Source organism: Spermophilus citellus (assembly GCF_964194105.1).
Source record: "Spermophilus citellus genome assembly, chromosome: 3".
NCBI lineage: Eukaryota > Metazoa > Chordata > Mammalia > Rodentia > Sciuridae > Spermophilus > Spermophilus citellus.
In genome coordinates, this window is record NC_138184.1 from 104,291,448 (window position 1) to 104,315,045 (window position 23,598).

Consider the following 23,598-nt stretch of genomic DNA (forward strand, 5'->3'; position numbering starts at 1 on the left):
GTGGTGATGGTGGTGATGGAGGTGATGATGGTGATGGGGGTGATAATGGTGATGGAAGTGATGGAGGGATGGAGGTGATGGAGATGATGGTGGTGGTGGTGATGACAGTGATGACAGTGATGATGGTGGTGGTGATAGTGATGGGGATGATGGGGATGATGGTGGTGACCTGGATACCAGTGCTGCAGTCTGGCTGGGCACAAAATAACCGAGCCTCCACGAGGCACTTGTAGGTTCAAACAGGAACTCCTTTATTGCTGGAACTCCCGTGAACGCCACCCACTCGGCCCTTCCAGGAACACCACACCAACTCGGCTGTGGCTCTCAATATCCCAGGTCAATGAACAAACAGGACAGGCATGCCTCCCCTCAGTTGTAGAAATCTGACTTAGATAAGGAAGAATTTTAAATATGTACAAAGAGGTGAAGGGGTGTTGTGTGCTCTGGAGAAAGTAGAATAGGTGGGAAGGTCGAACTAAGGACAGGCCCATGGAGGGCAGGAAAGACTTCACAGATCCCCTCGGCCTCTGGCACAGAGCCAAGCCTACTCAGCAGGGGCTGGGGAGAGCCTCCAGAGAATGCTACTGCTAGAACAGAGTATACACACGCAGCAGGTGAGACTAGACCCTTTCCTGACGATAGGAAAGCCAGCTCAGAGTGGATGAAAGACTCATAGGAAGACCTGCAGCAGTAAGCTCCCAGGCTAAGCGTGGGGACTGTTCCCCTAACTCTGTGCTGGACAATGGTGTCTTTTGATATGTCCCCCAAAGCCCAGTCAACAAGCACCACTAGCCTGGGGGGATTGCACCAGACTCAAAGGCTTCTGTGCCATCCAGGAGGTGGCCTGGAGGGAAGAGGCAGCACACCTGGCCAGAGAGGACATTTGCAAAGCTAACACCCAGAAGTAGAAGAAAACTACCCAAATAGAAATGGGCAGAGGTGGAGTCTGGGGGTGTAGCACTAAGTAAAAGAAGCCAGGCACAGAAAGACAAATCCCTCTACGTGGACTCTAAAAACCAACCTCCGTGAAGCAGGGAGGAGGACTGAGGCAGCCAGAGAAGGGCACAGGTGTTAGTCAAGATACAAAGTTGCCTTTGCAGATGAGTTAGGTTCAGAGAGCGGAAGTGCAGCCTGGAGACCGATTTAGGAATTGGGTCTCACGTATGTGAAATCCACTAAGAGTAGTTTTAAGTGTTCTTATAAAAGCAAGAGAAATGTAACTGTGAGGTGATGGATGTGTTGATTAACTTGTTTATGGGGAATATTTAACAATGAGTTCATATGTCAGATATTGCACACCTTAAATATATACAGCTGTTAATTGTTAGCTATAACTCAATACAGAAAAGAAAAAAAGAAAAGGCCACAGGGAGAGGGAATAGTAAATGCAAAAAGGTCCCGGGGCAGCACAGAGCAGAAAGCCGGCAGGAGAAAGTGGAAAGGACGGAGGGAGGTGGAGGAGCAGAGAGCAGCTGGGGCCTGCAGACCTCCTCCTGCACGTCCACATGGCAGCCAAGGTCCCCAAGAGGCCACCGCACTGCAGCTGCTGAGGACCAGCAGCAGGGGTGGCCCTGACCCCGGGTGGGGACAAGGGCACAGGTTCCAGGCCAGGCATGGACCGCATGGTCAGCAGCTGTTCTGCAGAAGGCAGAAAGCACAGCAGGCCACTGTGACACTCCAGCTGTGAGCCAGGTCTTGGAGGGGTTCTCGGGCCCAAGTGCAGCTTCCCCAGCTTCGGAGTGGGCCTCCCCAGCAGGCTGTACTCAGGGTTCTTTGTCCCCAGGGCTAGCAAACAAGTGGAGAGAAGCTGGAAGCCATGGGTAATCAGGAATGCAAATTAGGGCAGCCACCAGCCATGATTTCACTCTCATTTGTCAAAACAAGAAGCTGTTGTGCCAGTACTGCAGGAACAGGAGCCTTGATCCTGAGGGGGCCTGAGGAGGGGCAGCCCAGGGGAAGGCCACAGGGCCAGGGCTCCACTCCAGGGACTCGCCTGGGATCCTCACCAAATCCACCTCTCTGCAAGTTGGAGATGCTCCTGTCACTCACTGTCACATTGTCAGATCCAGGGGCTGGAGTCAGATGGATAAGGGCCACCCACAGTTCTGCAGGCCATTCACCCATTTGGTCACCATGGGAGGGAGTCCTGCCAGGGAAAGGAGGACAGGAAACCCATCCCCCTCCGTGACCTGCAGGGAAGAGCACCTTTTGTGCATTTCCCAAACTATCCCTGCAGCTTCCTGGGGCCTCACTGGGCCTCACTGGGCACATCCCCCGTGACCCCCTTGAGCATGACCTGCCCTGTTCCCCTCTGCCCACCCTGCTCCCCTTCACGAGGAGGCTGCTTGGGCCCCACCTCTGAGAGCTTCCTACTCCTTCTGCCTTCCTGTGGTTGGGTCAGGGTGCCCGTAGCTACCAGCTGCAGCCTCCAGGTTTTTCCTGTCAGAGGTGACTTGATTTTAAACAGGTCATGTGAAGGGGGAAATGGCACGTAGTCCCACTGCCCAAGCACCTCATGATTTCAATAAAAATAGTAACAAATAGCGCATGGCCCTCACCTTATCATGGGGGTCTGAGCCCTGAGGCTGAGAGCTGGGCTCTGCAGGGTCCCAGGGATGAGCCCATTGCCAGGCTGGAGATTCCACAGCCCCCCGGGGTGAAGCACAGCCATCTGCCTGCTCAGGCAGGGGCTGGCAGGTCCTGGTGAGACACCATGCCCTCTACATGGGGCCCATGGTGGAGTGGGACACCTGAGCCCCCGGGGAACACACGAGCTCGTGCGTGGACAGGAGGGACTGGCAGTTGGGCAGTACAGTGCTTTGACTTCTCTGAGGGGCTGGGACAGCATGGGACATCAGCATCTCCTACGGGGAATCACAAGTACCCTTTCTTGCTCCAGGAACCGAACCCCTTCCCCTCCCCACTTTGGGGAAGACTCAGCTCCCATTTTAGACACAAAGGAAATGACTACTAGCAGCCATGCCAGGGACCCTGCCAGGGTCCCTGTTGGCTGGATTTGGCCGCTGCCCAAATAGGAAATCAGCAGATGATGTAAAAAGGAAAAATGGATTTTGTGCAGATCCCGGAGCTGGGAGAAATAGCCAGCTTGCTTCCCGCGGTCCTGAGAAGCGGCTTCAAAGCATAGAAGCAGAAACCAGGAGATGTGGGTGTGTGGGCATAGCAGGCCCTGCTGGCCAGAGGACAGATCCGGTGGCTTCTTAGGCACCTGCCACATGGGCCAGGGGGTTTAGCTTCCATTCTCAGCATGATAAAGTCCAGTCCGGGAGCCATTGCCAATGGCCCAGAACCAGCTCAGCCTCCTCCAGCTCCATGTGCAGGGCCAGGCCCCTGGGTCCCCCTCCTGTGTGGCAGGGTCCCCTGCACCTGCGGAGTCCCCGCATCCACTCCCTATCTTTAACTGGAGAACTCTTCCACACACTGTCAAGTCGCCTTTTAAAGTGTTGAATCTGTTTCTACAACATTGAGAAGATTGCGCCAGGATCACTACCATCTGCTTCCATAGCTCTCATGGCCTGGGAAGGACACCCATCTGCCCCTTAGCAGCCACTCCAGGTGCTCAGCCCCAGGGCTCCGAAGGCCCTGCCTACTGTCTTCCCACCCAGAAAGTTCCTGGAGGACTCCTGGAGAGGGCTTGGACATTGCTGATGCACCCCTCTGTGACCGCCCTGACATGGCAGGGAGACACGTGGAGCAGGTGCTCAGTAGCCTGCAGGCCTCCACATGCCCAGCGATACCTCCCAGCCTAGTCTCAGCTCTGATCCCATCTGCAGGCTGGAGGTGAAGGGGCAGCAGTGTCCTGCTTGTGCCCCACACCCTCAAGCATCCTTCGTTCACCTGCAGAAATCTGGAGCCAGCAGACTGGAACTCCCTGCGTCCCTGGACTGGCTGGTCCTGGACACTGGTGTCAATGGTCTGCAGTGACCTGGCCTTTGCATCTGGCTCCTTCCCTCAGCACACATGTTTCTGGGACCACAATTCAGCCTGATGCTGCCCAAACTGGACATTTCTTCTGGGTTCCTGGAAGCATCCCTAGGGGTCCTCCAACCCACGTGTCCCTCTCCCATCACCTATCTGGGCCACTTTCCAGTCCCCAGATGTCCATGCCAGGGGCCACCAGCCCCCTCAGAACTATCCTCAGCTTGCTGACACTGGCACCTGTGCAAGTGCAGAGCATCCACTGAGTGCCCTCCACCCCAGGAGAGCCCACCAACAGACTGTATGGTGGTCAGCCCAGGGCCCTCGAGTCCACCCTCCTCTGCCACCACCACCAGATCCTTTTTCTTCTGCTAGACAGGTGGCTGGACCTCCCCACACCTGTCCATTCCATCCTGATGTGTCTTTATACCAACCACCAACTAAAAGGGCACCTCAACCCCAACAGTCCCCTCGCTGGAGACACTGGTGGGGCTTTCCACCTCTCGGAGAGAGGAAACCCACGTCCAGAGAGGCTGGCATCCAGCACCGCCTGCTTCCACTGCTGACCCCAGGCGCTTGCATTTTTCCCCCATTTCCCCACCCGGACACCCTTCCTGACGTGCTGCTCTGCTTCCTGGCCACTGCCTTTGGTCACCTGGGTCAGGTTCCTGACCAGCCGCCACAGGCTGAGACTCTTTGCCCTGGTCCCTGCTACTGCCATATAGGAGCTGAGTGACAAGCGATCCCAAGACCCTCGCAGCCTCGCACTCAGCACACACGGCTCAGGTCCACACCACTGAGAAGGACTTGGATTCCTCATCTCAGCTGGACTCCAGAGGACATGCCCAGCACCACGCCAGCACCCATCCCACTCACGTCCCTAGCTCCTCCAGGGACCAGTGGGCTGGCCTGGTACAGCCTCCTCACAGCACCGTGGGAGCCAGGCGGGTGGCCTTCTAGCAGGAGCAGGTCACTTCCTCCCCAAGGGACCACAAGAGGCATGGCCAGAGGCAGAGCCAGCCCCACAGAGGGACATGGGAGGTGGCCATGGAGTGGGAGCCACGGTGCGGCCACTACCACCCATGTATCCACCTTTTCCTGTGGCAGCCTGAGGACCGGCTCTGGGTGGCACCCTGTCAGGGATGGGCACAGTTCTTGGACTTGGCGCCAACCGCTGGATCTGACTGCTGAGCTCTGGGCTGAGGATTCTCTCCTGACCCATGTACCTGGCATGGTCACGCCTGCATCAGCACACTGAGTCATGTGTGACAGGAGATCAGCACCCGTGGGTTTAAGCCAAGGAAGAAATCACTGCCTTAGAGAACTGCAAAGTCCTGGAGCATAGTGGCTTCAGGCATAGCTGGATCCAGAGGCTCCTCTGCCCTCAGCTCACTCCTAGGGTCAGCTCCATTCTCAGACTAACCCACACTATGGCACCAATGACCACAGGACTCAACTTCCTCTCCTCCTAGGAACCAGGCTGCAGGAAGGCCACTCCATCCTCCCCATTAGAAGCCCTTGCTATGCCCACAGGGCCTGAGTGACAGTCTGGAGTCCAGACTGGGATATTCTCCAAAGCACAGCAACAGGAGGCAAAGGAGGGAGCTCAGGGAGCCAAGGCCCAAATGGAGTCACAGGGCAGGCCCTGCCCCTCTCCACCTATGCAGCTATCCCAGGTCTGCAAACAGACCCAGAATCCCCGGCCCCAGTGCTGCTAGCCATCGGCCACCTGTCTCCTGGCCCTGGGGCCTGAGAGCAGGCCCCAGATTGTCCTTGCTCCCTCTGCCCCAGGCCGGTTTAACAAAGCTCGGCCCATGTCGTGGCCACCAGGCCTGTCCTGCTCCCCTAGCCAGGGGCCTGGCTCATGCTGGCAGAGACCCTGCAGTTTTAACCAAAGTCCCAGGCTGTGAGGGCAGGGGCCCTGTCCAGGATCAGTGCCACTAGAGGCAGCCCCAGCCCAGGCACCTGCTTTCCTGAGGCTGAAGCACCCCACACTCCCTGGGATGATCTTCCCAGGGCCCCTTGGACCCCTGCCTGTGGGAGTCTCCGAGGGGTCTTCTGACCCACTGCAGAGGATCCTGCGGGGTTGATGCCATCCAAGGTTCTTCCAGGTGGGACAGGCAACAGGCTGAAAGGGCCCATGGATCACACTGGCTCTGAGGGAGTCCAGCAGCCACTGTGGCCTCACAAGGTGCACTGAACCACTGCCCTTGGGGTGGGGCAACCCTGTCCACATCCTGGTCTGCAGCAGGCCTAGGCACTGCTGGGCATGGTCTACTGAGCAGAAATGGCTGCAGCCATTTCTGCTCAGACTGCTGTACATTGACTCCCAGCCAATGGACAATGGGATCTCTCGACACCCACCAGCTCCAGACAACAAGGACCTTGCAGCGCGACAAGCTTCAATTTTACCCCAGATAAGTCAGGTGGGGAAACAGCTGCAGATAGGAGAAGTAGCCTTGGACTTGTTTTCCATGTCCTTCATTCCATACTCTGAAAGGGCTATAATAAATTGGGGTGGCCTGGCACAGTGGTGCATGCCTGTAATCCAAGTACCTCGGGAGGCTGAGGCAGGAGGATCGCTAGTTTAAAGCCAGCCTCAGTAAAAGTGAGGCCTTAAGCAACTCAGTGAGACTCTGTCTCTAAATAAAATACAAAATAAGGCTGGGGATGTGGCTTATGGTTGAGTGCCCCTGAGTTCAATCCCTGGTACCAAAAATAAATAAATAAATAAAAGCAGGTGCTTTTATATCAACCATGACCAGAACCTGAGGTTGTAATTTCAACACACCCAAAGAAATATTATGAAAAGGATCGTGTCCCATTGGGTGATTAATTAATTACATTTTGCCATTGAATTTCGGTATCATTACATGGAACTCTAATAACGCAACACTGGGTGAAATTCATGACATTGAAGTTCTGAGCCCATCTAAGTCTTGTACTTGTTCTCTTAGCCAAATAACAGAGTCTTTCAGTTGTTGAATTTCACTTAAAATTTTCTGCAGTAACAAATTGTAACTGTGACTTTGCAGTGCCATGCCCACGCCCAGCAGGGGCCCACTTCCTGCCCCTGGGTGCTGGCCTTGTGACTTGCACAGGGAAGGAGCCTGCAGGAAGAGGGGTTGCCAAAAGCTGGGTCCTTGTCCCCATGCCAATCCAGTAAGGAGGACATGGTTTTGAGAAAAAGGAAAAAGAAGACTTATTGATTTGCTAGCGAAGGAGAAACACAGGGGGGGCTGGGGATGTGGCTCAAGCGGTAGCGCGCTCGCCTGGCATGCGTGCGGCCCAGGTTTGATCCTCAGCACTACAGACAAACAAAGATGTTGTGTCTGCCGAAAACTAATAAATAAATAAATATTAAAACTCTCTCTCTCTCCCTCTTAAAAAAAAAAAGAAAGGAAGAAACACAGGGGACTCCTGTCCCAAAGGCTGTGATTGTGCCCATCAGTAGGGCTGTTATCATTGGATGGTAGCCAGGTGGGAACCTGTGCTGGGGGCAGGGAACAGAGAAAATGTAGCGTGGAAAGATCAGGAAGGAAAAGTTTAGGGAAAAGAAGATCAGGGAGGAGAAGTTTAGGGGGAAAAAAAATCATGTACGCTTCAAAGCCACAAGGGATATAGTCCAAGCATCAAGGGAACCCATTACAGAGGTACTGGCTTGCTCAAAGTTTGTGTGGCCTTGTGAGCTCAGGAGAGAGGGTGCTCCCATGGCCTTCCCTTCCACCCTGCGCACAGAGAAAGAGGCCTTCTGAACAGGCCTGCCCTAACCCTCCTGCCAACCTATAGCCCCATGAGCAAGAAAACAGCAGTTTGTATTGTTACTGAGAGTCCAGGGGCTTTTGTGATGCAGCATTATCACAGCTGACCATTTAGCTGGGAGGGTGAGTCTTGGGCAGACTTCCCACCAGACTGTATCTATGGAAGCCTGCTCTGAGCCAAAACACACTGGGAAGGAGGTGGAGCGGAGGCCAGAGGGACAGACATGCAGATATCCATCCTGGTGGTAGAACAAACAGCTGGCTCAAGGATGGTGCATGGGCTGATCCCTTAGAAGTGGAATGAGTTTTCCAGCTAAGAATGTTTGCATACAACTTCAATCAACTTTGCACTGTCAATCAACTTTGCACTGTGCCTTGCAGAAGAGCATGCCGGCTCCAAGGGCAGGCCAGACTGGAAGCAAATTGTTGCTTGCATTGCCTTTCAGAGAGCACTTAGCCAGGGAGCAGCAAGTGGCAGGTGGGGGCCTGGGCTGGGGGATGGGAAAGGGTAGAGTCCTGGACTGGGGGATGGTAGCCAGGTAAGGGCCTGGCTGGGAGCAGGGAACAGGTTAGGACCTGGGCTGGGGGATGGGAAAGGGTGGGACCTAGGCTGGGGGTTGGTAGCCAGGTGAGGGCCTGTGCTGGGGGCAGGGAATGGGTGGGGTCTGGGCTACAGATGCCCAGTGATAAGTTGGTTCTTCTTTGACAACCACCTACAGAAACCACTGCCCTTGGAGCTTTCCCTGCCTGCAGGGTCCTTGCAGATGGAGGACTCCATTCCCTTTTCCCATGGGCTGACAGGAAGAATGGGTCCTGAGGTTTGGAATAGGGGCTGGTACCAAAGAGCTGAGTCCCAGGATCCCGGAAAGAGCACTGGGAGCCAGTGCTGAGGGCAGAAGGAAAGGGGAGGGATGACTGGCAAGGGAGGAGTTGGTAGGAGGGGTGTCAATCAGGGACTGTGGCCAGGGAGATCAAGACTCTGGGTCCTGCCTACAAATGGCAGCACGTGCTGGTCATTCAAACTGCTGTTCACAGACCAGCACACCCAGAGAGCTGTGAAAGGGGGTTTTAAGCCCAGCTCAGACCCAGGGCTCAGGGATTCTGGGTATCCAGGACAAGGGAAGTTGAGCCTCCTCTCTGCTATCATGCAGATGCCCTTTTAAGGCTGGCTGCTAACTTATGCCACCCCCCACCCCCCACTCCACAGATAGGACAACTGAGCCCAGAGAAGTTAAATCATTTGTTGACACATTGCCAGTGAATGGGAGCTAAGGATGGATCCAGCAGTCTAGTGGTAGAACTGCCTTGCCCAAAACCTGCTGCTAGCTGCGTAAAGCCATTGAGTTTCAGATTAAAACCAAGCAAAATGTAAAATCCAGTTCTGCCAGGCCTTGGGAGTTGCATGTGTCTGTCAGTCACAGCTCTGCACGTTTTGAGTTCTGCACCCAAGCAGCCTCTCCTTCCCCAGGTACATGGTTGCATACACACTAACTGAAACAAGGAGCAAGTGGCTCTACCTCAAACTGCAAAGGGAAGGAAGTGGGGGATGCAGTGGGGTTTATGGGGCAAGCTCTGGCAGGGCCCTTCCAAACACTCAAGGGCAAGTTCAGAGTCCTGGGCAGGGTATGCAGCTATTAAGATGTGCCTCTGAAGGCAAATGAGCATGGGCACACCATCAGGCTTAGAAGCTTGGGTACCAGACCACCCTCAGACCTAACCTCCAACTGCTTCCTGTGGGCCCATATGTTCTCTGCTTATAGGGAAGATTCCTCAGAGCAAGACTTCCCTGGGGAACAACTGATCCAGGAATCCCAGAGATGCCAGATGGTCTCCACATGGGCTATGTGCCACCTGGAAATGAATAAAGGCACCTGGGGACTCCTCCCCAGGAAAGCTAAGGAAACCAGAGGGAATGCAGAAACAGAGTGTCCAGACACCCTGCCCTTCACTGGGGACACACATCCAAGCATCCCTGGAGACTAAATGAGCAAAGTTTATTTCTATATTTGAAAACTTCCAATCCTGAACCTCAGCAGTCCAAACAATTGTTCAGTGGGAGGGGAATGCAGGAAAGGGAATGCAGGAAAGGGGCCACAGGAAGCTCTGCTGGTTGGGGGTGGGGCAGTCTCCAGAGAGGTGTGGTTCCCAGTACCTCCTGGAAGAAGCCTCTGAGACTGAGGCACTGAGCATGTGACCCTCATCCACACTCTCAGGCTCCTACTCTCAAAGAGGACTGACAGACAGGAATGAGAGCCTGCTCTGGTTCACCTGTTAATCAAAGGGAGGGTCTGGGGGAAGAGTGGGTGCTTTCATTACAAAGCTCTAAGGAGGCTGGGGGGGGGGTGACAGGAAGGGCCTAGGTCAATCCTGAGTCACCTTCCCAGCTGCCCTAGGGAGAACCCTGACACAGCCCGGTGACACCCAGACCACACCTCCTGGCCTGTACACTCAGAGGCCTTGACCTTTCAAGGGACAGCGGACAAGGGTACGCCCTTCTTCAGGTGTCCTTGCAGGGTTGGAGCCTCTGCCAAAAGGATCTCCACTGCTCTGCACCTTCCTGCAGGCTATGGATGTCAGCCCCAGCCTTCCCCTCTCAGAGGGCCTCTCTGCTGGGCCTCCCGTGGTTTTTTTATTTGGCCATGGGCTCAGGGTCTTGCCACCAGTTCTGAAAGTGTCCCTTGTTTCATTCATTACTGCATGGTGAACAGGTCTGGGCGTAGGAGGCATTTGGTAGGTATTGCATGAATTACCCAATTTAGACCACCTTGCTCGCCTAGGGTCTGCACAAGTGCCCCAGGAAATGCCTCGGGTCAAGCCCTCCAACCTCAGCAGCCCCGCCTGAGGAAAGAGGAAGTTTGTCCCTAAGTGTAGGTTCCAACTCCCGGCGCCCCTGCCCTGCCTTTCCAACCCGCCGCAGCCCACCGCTGGCTTGCAGCACCAGCAGCCTGGCAGAGCAGAGGCCCAGGCGAGTCCCCGTGGGTGCGTCCCGGGCCCAAGGTCATGTCACCGCGGAGTCCAGGAAGGCTGACACGGCCGAACGTGGCCTCCGACCCCGGGGGCTGAGGAGAAGCCGGCGGGCGGCGGGGCAGGAGGCCCGCTCTTGCTCACGTGCTCCGGTACGAGCGCCCCCTGGCAGCAGCCCGGGCCGCCTGCCTCGGGAACCCTGCCCCGCCTACGTGGGAATAGGAGGCACCGCGCAGACCACCACGAGCTTGCCTGAGGGGCGGAGCCTGGTTGATGGGCGTGATTATAGGGGCGGGGCTCAGAGAGCAGAGGGGCGGGGCCTGGTGCAGCTAAGCTAGGACGGCGGGGCGGGGCTGAGAAGAACAGAGCGGAGGGGACGGAGTCTGACTAGGGAGGAGGAACTCCGCGGGGGCGTGGCCTGCTAAGGGGGCGTGGCCCGACGGGGCGGGGTTGAGCAGAGCGGGGCTGGGGTCTGAAAGGAGAGATGGGGCGCAGCGGACCGCCGAGGGGCGTGGTCTGATAGCGAGCCCGGCCAGCGGGGTGGGGCTGAGCCCAGCGGGCCCCGAGGGGGCGGGGCCAACTGGGCGGGGCCCGGCAGGCGGGCGGGCTCCTGGTGCAGGCCCACTTCCTCTGGCGATCCAGCCGGGCGGAAGTGCGTCAGTTGTTATCCGCTCGGGGCGCCGCCGCTGCCGCTGCCGCCACCGCCTCACGAGTCTGGTGCCCAAGAGCCCTGCCTCCCTCCGCGCCCGGTCGCCCGCTGCCGCTCGCCGATTGCCATGGGGCGCGCCCTCGGGGGCCTGGCCGAGGTTCGCTGATCGCGGCCGCCCGCCAATGTGCGGGGCCCGGGCCGGGGGTCCCAGGCCGCGCGGCGTCCGGCGCTGAGCGTCCGCGCCCGGCATGCCCGGCCCGGCCCGGCCCGGAGCCCGCGCGGCATCCTTGCAGCCCGGCTGCGCGGCGTAGCAGGCGGCGCGGGGCCAAGGTCACCGCCGCGGGCCGCCATGGAGGCCAAGGTCCGGCCGAGTCGGCGCTCGCGCGCGCAGCGGGACCGCGGCCGGCGCAGGGAGGCCGCCCGCGACGCCCGCGCGCAGAGCCCGTCGTCGGGCGAAGAGCCCGAGCCTAGCCCCGGCAAGGAGAACGCGGGCCTCCGCGGCGCGCCGCCCCCGCGCCCCGCGCCCCGCGCAGCGCGCCCCCCGCGCCGCCGGCGCCGCGAGTCCAGCTCGCAGGAGGAGGAGGTCATCGACGGCTTCGCCATCGCCAGCTTCACCACGCTGGAGGCCCTGGAGGTAGGTGGGCGCGTGAAGCTCCGGCCGGGACCACGGGAGCCCTGCCCGCCGCCGGCCCGGGACCGCGCGCCCCGCAGAGTCGGCGCGAAGACCTAGTTCCGTGCGAGGGCATCCGAGCGGCCGGGAGGCCGGGTCACACCGTGGGCCTTGTTTCGGTTATGTTTCTGTTGCCAAGTTATCACTGTGTCCGAGCGTGCTGGGCCTCTGGGCAGTGCTGTGCTTGGGGAGGCAGCGATAAGATGGATACTTAGGGTTCTTCCTGTTCTGCCCTCCCCTTCAAGGTTCTGTTTAGAAGGGAGAGGGAGGGCCAATCCTGAGACCCCTCTTGGTGATGGCTGCTTACTGCAGTGGTAATAGATTGGTAAAAAATATTGCACGTTTGGCTGAGTTATCATGGACAATGTTTGCTGAGCAAATACTGCCCTTCTTGCCTGAACCCAGATGAGTAGAGCAAGAAATGAGATACTGTCAGAAGACAGGTGTAAAGGTTGGGAGCCGCTGTCTGCCTAGAACAGGCCCTCAGGGCACCCCCAAAGCTGCACTCTTCCAGGGCCTCTGCTGGGCCCAGGAATGCAGATTTCCATCTAGGTGGACTCAGTGGCGCAGTTTGGGGATCCTTGTTGGCTGGGCTTTGGGTCCCCAGGCATCTCAGTGCTCAGCTCTTTTCTCCCCCCAGGATTCAGGGTTTGATGATTTGGGATCCTCAGTTTCAGAAGCTAAGCAAGCTTTGGAAAAGGGGGCATGGTCACTGCTGGTCCTGAGTGGGAGTGCTTTCCAGGTTTACATCCCAACTCTGGGATCCATTGGTTCTGGGATCCACAGGGTCAGGTGCTGGTGGCCAGGGGATGTGCTCCTGGGATGGAATTGCTGCTTTCTGCCTGACAGATAGATGGACAGAAGTGAGGAACCTGTGAGCACAAAGTGGGATCTCATGGCTTATGCTCACGGCTTATGCTCACCACACTGCCTATCAGACTGCCTGCCATGCATACCCGAGGAACCTGAGATAGGTCCTGGGTCCAGGATTCTCAGCTAAGATGCTTTGTAGGGTGTGGTGGCACACACTGGGGCTCTTGCTGAAAATGGATGACTCAGGATCCTCTGCCTCAGTTTCCTGAGCACTTCCTGCAAGCCAGGTACTGTGCTAAGCTCCTGCACTGTGGCCTCATGCTCCAGAAGGAACTATCTTCTTGCCCCACATGTCTGCTTCTGGGAAGGGAAAACTAAAACTCCAACCATGGCTGAAGGCCCCAGTGCCTGGACAGCCTCCCTTTTGCTCCAGCACATCGGCCCCTTTCAGGGCCCTGGCCTTGCAGCCTCACTGCTGTCCTCTCCCTGGATATTTGGTGCCTTTGATGCCCAGCCCAGATGTCATATCAGACCTCATCTGAAGTGATCTTCCTTCTCCCTAGCTCTGAGTGTCACCTGCACTTGATCCCATGTCTCCTAAAGAATGTAGATCCCCAGAACAGTTTAGCATGTGGAGAGTGCCTTGTGCACATAGCAATGGAGGAGTAAAGGAGGAGCTGCTTTTGGGGAAGCCCGGTTGTGCTAAGGTCACAAGTATTCTGCCTGTGTCGGCTCTGCCTGTACCTTTTCTCTGTCATCTTCCCCAGGCTGCAGTTCGTGAGTTTTAGAAACAGCTCCCCTAGGTCACAGTGAGCCAGCCTGCCTCCTTGGCATCTACACAGACACAGCACCTCCGTCAGTCTTATATGCCTTTCACTGCCCTTCTGAGCCTGCCTTGAAAAGTACAGGGCTTCTGGGAAAGTCAGCTTCTAGGTCCATTCAGAAGGGTCTTGATTGACCTCATTTCTTACTAAAGTATAATGATTTTCCCCAAAGTTCAGATAATTCATAGTCACATTGATAGTGATAACTGGCTCAAAATTAACATTCACTCAGCTAGGCTATCTCTACAGACATTAATGACCCTCAAGGGCTGCCAGTTACCCCTGCTGCACAGTTGGGAATGCTCGGGCATGCAGCAAGGGGAGCTGGTTGCCCCAACATGCATAGTCTGGAGTGTGTGGTTCACTGCTCTGCAAACTTTCCACATGGGACACTCGGAGAGGGAGTTGCTGGTTATATGCCCAGGATCAGCAGGACCACAGCCACCTACTTATGCTCACAGTTGTTCCATCTCCAGGCCTGGGCACCCCCGCCGCCAGGATATGACACTGATCAAGTGAAGCCCATGTAACCCCAGAAGTAGTTCATTCCTTCCAGGTATAGCCAAACAGCTGTAGGCCTATAAGAAGTGTTTCAGTACCTTTGTCCTGAGGATGTCAGTACCTGCCCCTGCTCTGGACCCCACCCATGCCCAGGCAGCTCCCCACCCTGTTATCCTCACATGCTTGCTTGCCCCTGCAAAGGGCAGCAAACCCTGCCTGTTATGCCTGTGTCTGTGGGAACAGTAGGTGCTCCCTAAAAGCTGCAGTGGTGGTTGTCAGCTGTAGGGCACGGAGGAGCACATGTGGCAGTTAATAATCCACAGACTTGGATCAGAGACCTGCGGTAGGTCTGAGATATGCAGAGGAAGTGGACAGGGCAGGGGCTCTGCAGACCTGAGTCAGGGTCACCTTTGACTCTGCTTCTCTAACAGGGTGGGGGTGGTGAGTGGGGGCTGGGAGATCTGAGGAAGCAAAGACAATTTGGATAGGTGTCCCTCTCATTCCCTGTGACTACTGTGACAGAAAGGCCCATGTCAGCAACAAGAACAGTGTTGCTGTTCTCTGCCTGCAGATTGTATGGGGCTGAGAGGAGCATCCAGGACTGTGTCAGATGTAAGTGCTGACCTCAGGCCCACAGAACAGGTTATGCTGGTGCCTGCATCTCCAGGGAGGTAGGCCAGGCCGTATTCCTGCCCCAGGCAGTGTGTTCACTTTCTGTTACTAAGGGCTGGCCCAGCACTCTCAAATCAAGGGAGATGTTTGGCCCCTGCACTCTGGTCCATGCACCTGAATGGTGTGGCCAGCTCCCAGAGGGCACTTGTGCCACTGGCTCCAGGTGGAAACCACTTTCTAGAATGGCCTCCATGTGTCATCCATGAGGATCTTTTTGTTATTGTTGTTAATTTGCTGATTTCAAACAGCAAATCACTTCACCCAATTCAGAAGTCAAGCTCTGAAAAGGTAGAAATACAGAGAGCACCTCGCCCTCCCATGGGCCAGTCAGGTGTGCATCCACGGGGGGAGGTTGCTCCTTATACCTGACCTGCACCTTGCTCCAGGGATTGAGGTGGGAAGGAGGATGCTGAGACACCAGTTATAAGGCCAGCAGCTGCCTGTCTCTGGTTTTTGCATCACTACCTTCTCTTGTCATCACGAGTTATTTTGATCATCCACAAGACATACTGTAAAGCCCAACTTGACCTGCCATTGGCAGAGCAGCATTGAGGAAACCCACATCTAAGTGTCACACACTTGTGGTCCCAGCTACTTGGGAAACTGAGGTAGGAGGGTCACTTGAGCAAGGAGTTTGAGAACAGCCAGGCCCTGTTTCAGTATTTCATTAAAAAAAAAATTACAGGGGCTGGGGTTGTGGCTCAGTGGTAGAGTGCTCACCTAGCATGCACGAGGCACTGGGTTCCATCCTCAGCACCACATAAATGTAAAATAAAGATATTATGTCCACCTAAAACTGAAGAATAAAAAATAAAAAACAAACAGAAAACCCCAAGCCAGCCTCCTTTGGCTGTGTCTTAGAGGTTGAGGTGTTGGCCTCTCTGTGAGCCCCTAGTGGACTGGATGGGGGCATCAGGATCTGTCTGGAAGTATGACCCAGTTTGTGGGGAGGTGGGACACAGGCCTCCCAGCTCTTAACTGTGTGCAAGATCTGGCACTTGGACCCTGACATTTATACTCCAGGAGCTGAGTTTGTGCTGAGAGATATGTGCCCGTGTCTGACCATGCCTAGTAGGTGGAAATGGCTCAGCCTCAGGGGAACAGAGGGCTGCTTTCCATTCAGTCTGAGCCTGCTGCCTGGAGTGCCCCTGGACTGCTTCCTGTTCTGCAGGTGGGGAAGCAGGCCCAGAGAGGGGAGGTTCTTCACCTCTAGTCACAGAATTGGAACCCGTCCTCAGATGCTGTTGGGTTATTCAAGGGCAGTATGGACACCAGTCCCTCCCAGGAGTGGACAGACACAGCATGTGAAAGCAAAGCCATCCTGGCCTCTCGGCCTACAGGGAGCCACAGCTTCTTGGCTGCCATGGTGGGCACTGCACAGGGTGGGGCCTGTACCTACCCACTATGGCTGGGAAGGACCTCACTTCTTTTTCCTATGGTCCTGTTCCCTGCAGCCCCATCCCCATGGCTTCTTGGGCCTGCCACTTCTTAGTTTGTGCATCCAAGTTTTTTTCAGGTCCTTCCTGTGGCCCCACTTGCTTCCCTTGGTCCCCCCACACACTGTGCACGGTAACAGCTGACCTTGGCATTCGCCATGCCCTCCATGCCTGGAAGGTTCCCCCCTCAAGTGTTCCTGCAAGTCATTCAGCAGTGCCACCTGCCCCACCTGAGTTCTTCCTGCTCTGCCCCTCCAGGAGACAAGCCAAGTGTCGCCTCCCCCCCCGCCCCCCCACTGGTCTCCTGTGTGTGAGCATTGTCTCCGCAGGTGTGCGTGGCAGCTGGAGAAGCAGTGAGCCAGTGGCCCTTTTCGGAGGTGCTCTGAGGGCTGGAGGTCCTGTGTGTTTAGTGTCTGTTGCTCTGAGTGGAAACTTGGTTTCATTTTGTCGTCTTGGTGTCCCTGTAAGAGGCACTGGCACTCTTGTGCACATTAGGCAACGGGCTCTCAGCAGTGCTGGCAGTTTCTGGTGGATTCTCCTGGGGCTACCAGGGCGTGATGACTGCTCTTCTCACTGCCATGCTGCATGTTTTCCTGTCTTACTGAATTGCCAGCACTTCTGCAGCTGTAGGTCAGTGGCACTGTCTGTGTCATCTCTGCATCCCTTCCCTCCCTTGGTGGGCCTCTCCTGTTCCTCGGTTCTGAGGTGGCATCACACGTGCATGCTCTGCCAGGCTCCATCCCTGTCTGGGCCTCGTTCACTGAAGAGGAGTTCTTTGCTGGATGGGGGGTGGGGGTCGGTGTTCCTGGGCCTGAGGTGTAGTCACTCTGGGCTGCTCTGCTGTAGTTGGAGGCCTGCCCCAGTGCTCCTGGTGAGGTTATTCTGTGGCCACTTGTCCTGCGGCTTTGCTGGGTTTGGACTGAAAACTTTCCACCTTTTCCTCTACTCTGAAACTTTGTAAGTGGCACAGGAATCACCACTGCTGGGTTCTGGGCAGGATTCCCTGTATGCAGGCCTGTTTAGTTGGCATGGACTGAGGAGGGGCTGTAGGTATAAGGTGGCCAAGGGACACCTGGCCAGGAGTTGGCTCTTCAGGCTGGGGAGAGAGTGGCTGATGGGGTGGACTGGCCTGGCTGTTAAGGTCAGGAGGCCCCTTGAGGAGGGGACCTGTGAACTGGGCCACAGTCAGAAGAGAGATACCTGGCCCAGCTCTGCCCACCTGCCAAGGCCCAAGTTGGGTATATCCTGGGTGCAGGATCTTGAACAGTACAACCCACCCAAGTCCTCGTGACCCAGGCTGTCCTCTTTGGGTTCACCCTCTGCAGCCTCACCCTGACCTCACCTCACCTCCTGTACCCTTGGCTCCTTAATGTCTTAGAAGCCCACAGGTCTCAGATGCTCTTCCATGTCCCCAGGTCCTGCCAAGACACATTGGGTCTCCAAGCTGCCTCAGGATGCCCTGGGATCTCCTACCCTGCATGCTCCCATGCACACTGTGGTTTGGGGACCTAGGGGCTGGGCAGGAACTGGGGCAGGGATGTATGGAGGGTATGACACCGGTCAGGATTTTCCACTGGAGCAGCAGGCACCTGGTGGTCTGTGAGGTCCCTGGCCTGTGGGCCCAGTGCCCTGGCCCTCCAACTTCCCCATGGGCTTTGCTCCTGGAGCCCTACTCCCTGCCCTTCCAAAGGGATGGTTTCCACCTGCCTGTTAGGCCCCATTCTCTCTGATCTTTGGGGACTGAGCCCATATCATGTGCGGAGGGGGATCTGCTCAGCCTGGCAAGGATCGCATGGTGGAGAGATGCCCACCCACCTCCTCTCCCATTGGCTCCCAGGCCCCTGTCTCAGGAAGTCCTCAGGTGACACGGGGGAGGTTGGCTAGGTGGGTCTGCAAGACTCCAGAGAAGTCAGGAGGGTATGCCACTAGCCTGCCCTGCTCAGAGACCCATCCTCAGCCCTCTGCCCAATAGGTGGAACCAGTCCTGCTGCTCATATTTTGGAGACCAGAAGTGCCTGCCTCTCTCATGTCCTGAGGACACAGTCCTGGGGCAGCCATCTATGAGGCTTCAGCAGGCCCCCACATCTACACCTCTGTTCTGCTGCCAAGGTCAGCTTGCTGTGTGTAGGCAGGTCTGGCCCAGCCAATAGGCCAGTGAAGTAGAGCTCCTACCTGTCCTTCACTCCCTAACTTGAGCATTTATTGAGCACTTTTTGTATGCCGACCCCAAGCCCTGTGCCAGCCTGCGGGAAATACCTGTACTAGCGAGTGTCAAGAGGCAGCAAAGAAGCTGTCACTGGAGGCTGGGAGTCATACAAGGGCCCTCAGTCTGAGAAAGGGCCTCTTGCGGGGACTAGCTGGAGCACTGGCTGAGGTGGGGCCACTGCGGGGAGGAGAGGCTGTAGCAGGAAACTTTCTAGGCCGTGGGGCGGAAGCCAGGCAGTGCAGGTTAGGGTTGACCGGGAGGAGACCTCTGGAGGAGATGGGAGGGACAGCAGTTCTGGAGGTTGGGTGGTGCACTGTGGCTGTCCCCAGGGTGCCTTCTGCTCCAGAATTTTGGGGACTCTGGGATATTATTCTGGTGTCCTGCTCTGCCCAAATAGTTTATAAAAGAAAATGTAGCAGCCCACGTACCAGCTTTATTTGGTTTACCAGGACCTTTTTCATCTGGTTTCTGTGGAAGGCTTGTGGGATTTGCAGTCTCTCCTGCTGTGTCAGGTCAGGGTGGGGCTGGCAAACTCTACAGATCAGGCAGACACTGGAGGTTCCGTGGCATCCTCCCAGTCACAGCACACATGTACTCACGTGTATCTGAGGACCCCTGGCAGAAGGCCTGGCCAGCCTGGCCTGGTGAGCAGAAGTCTTGGCAGACCCAGCTCCAGTTCTTACTTGCAGCAACTTCGTCAGGCTTAGGAGGGGCAGGGCACTGTCCTATGGACTCTCACAAGCAGTGACCAGGGCATGGAACCACATACACTGACGCAGCCCTGGGAGGTTGAGGTGCTACCTGCTTAGCCTGTGCCAGCCAGGTATTTTCTTGTGAGATTGGCGGTGGCCTTATGGTTGTAAGGGGCAGAGCAGCTGTGTGTGTATATTGAGGCTGGCTGCTGCTCCAAGCCTGGCCTTGTTCCACAGAGCCTTTCTCTTAATAGCAGCAGTGCTGGTAGTGAGAGGGTCGCTCAGCGGCAACAGGAGTATGGGGTCAGTAGTGAAGGGCATGGCCAATACCTCCTGGGGTTGGTGTTGCTCCAGGACTCAGTGTGCTTACTCATCTCTCCCATGCAACCCCCACAGCCCCGGAGGAGGGTTCTGTGTTGTACAGAAGGGCATTAGGCCCAGGATAGAGCTTCCCAAGCTTACCCTGCTGGTAAGTGGTAGTCAGGATTTGAAAACTGGCATGGGGCACCCTAAGAGCAGGGAGCCACCTCCTTTCTGGCCTGGGCACTCCTTCATTTGTGGGCTCCTCTCCCTACTCTGTCCCTGGGCTGGACACATCTGTGCCCACATGGTCTGTCCCTCCCTATCCCATCCAAGGTCTAGGTTGAGATATCCCCATGGCAGGAAAGGAGTCCAGTAACTGCAGGGACTGATGTGTACAGGGCCAGGTGGAGGCCAAGGTAGCCCTGGCCACCCAGTGTTGGGTGGGGCTCAGCTCTTCCCTCCAGTCTTAGTGGGGATTATAAGACCATCTCTCCAGGGCAAAGCTGGGGGTGAACGTGGCTTCTTGGACCCTGTCTGCTGCCTGATGCGGACCCCCCAGGGGCTTCCTCTCAACTTTGAATAAAACCCACCTTGCTTCCAGGGCCCCGATGACCCGGCCCTGCCTGTGCTCTGTGCATGCCTGCCTCAGGCAGGGCGTCCTCTTGCCCTGAGCTCCTAGGACACTATCTCAGGGAGGGAAACGTGAGCTCCACCAGATGCTGGGTTCAGATGCAGATCTCTTTCTTACTGCATGTTGGCAACCCTTTGCCCCTCCTGTGCCCTAGGTTCCTCATCTGTTGGGAGGGTAAAGAGGTCAAGTGCACCTACCCCTGCCTCCCAGAGTTGAGATGAGAGTCTAGTGGACACATTCAGGAACTCTCCATCCCCCTGTGCCCTCCATTTCTCCTGTATCCAACCCCCAGCCCCTGGGCAGACCCTGACTGTGTCCCACTGGACCTTATGCCCAGATCCATGCCGGCTGGCCATGGTGACCAGCACAAGCTGGGGCACTGGCCCTTCCCTCCGCAGCCTGGCTCATTTGGTCCCTTCACATCACAGGCCTGCCATTTCAGTGACACCCTAGCTGGCTCTAGCCACCCCTGTGCTGCAGAAGAGGCTCTGGTGGGTAAGCTGGCTGGCCCACTCTGGGTGACAGGTGAGTCACAGCTGTGCTGGGACTGGGAAAGACCTAGAGTGGAACAGAAGTCAGACCTGTGCCCGCCTGCAGCTCAGGGCCCAGGGCTGGGGGAGTGGAGTGTGTTGCTGTGGCAGAGGGGCTTGCAGGCTCAGCCCTGCCCCAAGGCAGCCAGCAGGACTGGCCACACCAAAGGTACCAAAGGACCCATTTACCCTGACTCCTGGAGGAGTGAGGCCAGGGTCCACTATCAGAGGGACTTGAGAGGCCCAGTGCCCTGGGTGGGCTGAAGCAGGCATCAGCTCTGTGCAGGGGCTTGGCCCTGACCCAGAGCCCTAGGCCTGTGGCCACCTCCCCTTCCTGCTGCCCAGCCGCTCAGGTCTCAACTTGCGTAGTCTTGTCAGGCCCTGCAGTCTAGCCCTTCTGCAGAGCCTTGCCTGCCTGGGCCCCTGCACCTGATGCTTCTCCTTGTCTTGTGTAAATCTGAACCGTTTCATTTGTGTCTAGTTTAATTGTGGAAGAGTTTGTGTGCTCAAAGAATACATAGGGCCTATATCTGTGTTAAAAAGCGACCACAATGGGCCATGTGCCAGGGTCAGGGCTGGGAGCCCTTGGTGACCTGCTTGTGTTTGTCTCCATCCTGACCTGTCAAGAGTTCCAGTCTCCAGGGCCCTTGAAGAACCCACAGGACCCTGCAGAGCACTGTGCCTGGCTCCCACCCACAGCCCACTGGTACCTCCTTCCTGGTGAACTGCTGGCCTGGTCTCACCCTCAGAACCCCCAGAGGGATCCTGACCAAGAATCAGGCCCTGTCTGACTGTGATCGTGGCCTTGTAGCAAATTGGAGCTGGAGAGAAGGCCATGTTGGCTGGGCTGGGAGCATCATGGAGGCTGACCTCAAAACCACTTGTCAGGGGGGCAGTGTGAATGTGAGCTCGGTCATCAGTAAACAAAGGGTCAGAGCAGATGGACAGTGGCTTGATGTAGACTCCAGGCAGGAGGTCCTTGGTCCACCCTGCCTGGTCCTCACTCCAGCCCCCGCTGCTGTCTCTTCCTCTTGCCCACCTATGGCCCTGGCTTCTCCCCGGGCAGCACTGTCGCCCTATCCAGTGCCTGTTGCCATCTGCTCCTTGTCTGGGCACATGGTGGGATTTTCTTTGTCTCTAAGTGACCTCTTTGCCCAAACAGCACCAGGCACAGTGCAGGGGCTGGACAGAGGTCTAAAGAGACAAATCCTGTTCCATAGAGCCCTGGTGGGTGCTGTGCAGCAGGGTCTCAAAGCAGTTTGCCCAGGACATGCTGTAGGAATGGCTGCTCCAGGCTGGGCCTCTGAGGGCCCTGGCCCTGCACCCCTCCTATACACTAGACAGTGGCAGTGTAGCCAGCCCTGCCTCCTGCTCCACATGGCAGCCCACACTATCCATTGGGCACTCAGGAGCCTTGGCCAGCTCCAGAGAGCCTGCAGGTGCCAAAGGCCGTGGGCCAGCAGGTGGTCTTAGGGTGGGTAGACGGGAAGTGCAGCCAGGCATGATCCAGAGGCTTCTGGAGCAGGCAAGGGGGTCAGTGAAGCCTGTGGGGACATTCCCCTGGGTACATGTGACATAGGGCCAACAGGAAGGGAAATTGAGGCAGCTGAGTTGAGTGATGCTGGATGTACCTGGCGGGACACGAGAGAGCATTGCCCACTGGGGGAATGTGATCTGAGGAGAGGGAGCGCCGTCCTGGTAGAAGAGCTTTGCTCCCACCTTCTTAGCTAGAGGGACAATTAGACACAATCCCCTGCCAGGGCAGTGGGGGCTACTCTCAGGGCTTTCATGCTGGGCAGTGAAGACCTTGGGTGGGGGCCAGCTACAGCTCAGAGACTAGTGAACATGTAAGATAGGAAGGAATGTGTGGACGCTGCAGCTTGAAATGGGTAGTTAGATAGGAGAAGTGAGCTGCAGGTGCCCAGCTTATAGCCGGGCCAGGTGAGGGCTAGGTGGGGAGGGCTGTTCCCACCCAGACCCCATGCAAGTGTCAGAGGCAAAGGCCTGAGGTCTTGGAGCAAGGTCCCTGCCTCCTGACTGTGGCCTCTGTGCAGCCACTCGGTCTCAGGCGTAGTCCTTCTAGGGCGATATGGTGGTCAGGTGGGGCTGGAAGCTGGGTCTCAGATGGGCTTTCCTCATGGCCAAGCCTTCCTTCCCACCAAGGGGGAGGCCCCATGTGCTTCCAGGAGCAAGTGGGTGCCTGCTGGCTGGAGTAGGTGGGTGAGCTGCCAGGGGCACACTAGTAATAAGCAACCTTGCCCTGTGGAGGGAAGTGGGTCTGTCTGCTGAGTTATAATTACTTCTCTCTCCACAGTTGATTTACTGCAGTGCAATTAGAAATTTTATTGTGCCTGCATAATAATAACATTTAGGGGAACTAAAAAACAGTCATGTAAAATCACTACAGCAAAATCTAATTGACAACTCATGATAGGGTGCACCCAGCCCAGTGCTCCTCTTGGAGAAAGGAACAGAGAGGTTGGGGTCCTGGCCCTGTTGCCTCATCAGGGTCCTGTTTTTGTGGGCTTGAGTGCAGGGGGCTCATGCTAACCCAGGTAGGTGCCACAGGCACAACTACAGGGGTGCAGGCCCTGCAGAGGCTCCTTGCAGTCCGAACAGTAGCCTGAGACCCTGTAGTAGCTGCAGCCTCTTGACACTTTAGGGATAGTAGGAGCTAGTGTTCCCCAGGGTTGGGCTAAGTGGCAGGTGGTGCCTAAGATGCAGATCCCAGACTGTCATGAAGGCATCTCCTTGCCAAGGGGTCCTCGTCTGTTGCTGGAGTGATCAGAGCTAGTGGAGCTGTGCGTGGAGTGCTTAGCGGAGCCCCTTACACAAGTCCAACCTGCCACCATGACGGAGGCTCCAGACCTGCTCTAGTGAGCCCTCCAGGTCCTCCCACGGAACCCCGGAGCCCTGTGTAGCAACCCATGCCCTCCTGGAATCGCTCGGATACCGCTGTGGGTAGGACTCCTAGCTCAGGGTCTGCCATCCCTCAGCCCTGGGGGGGAAG

General features: G+C 56.7%; 1 protein-coding gene across 9 annotated transcripts in view; it reads left to right on the forward strand.

Annotated features, from left to right (window-relative positions):
* The first annotated feature begins 11,122 nt into the window (after window positions 1-11,122).
* The window catches only part of FBRSL1 (fibrosin like 1), a 61,199-nt gene continuing 48,723 nt past the window's right edge, over window positions 11,123-23,598 (forward strand). The window contains exon 1 of one of the 9 annotated variants that reach the window (XM_081283537.1): window positions 11,123-11,944. In XM_081283537.1, the coding sequence (XP_081139663.1) occupies window positions 11,660-11,944 (285 nt within the window). In that variant the 5' untranslated portion in view covers window positions 11,123-11,659. The remainder of the gene's footprint in view (window positions 11,945-23,598) is intronic. The other 8 variants (XM_081283536.1, XM_081283531.1, XM_081283535.1 and 5 more) reach the window with 8 other exon arrangements.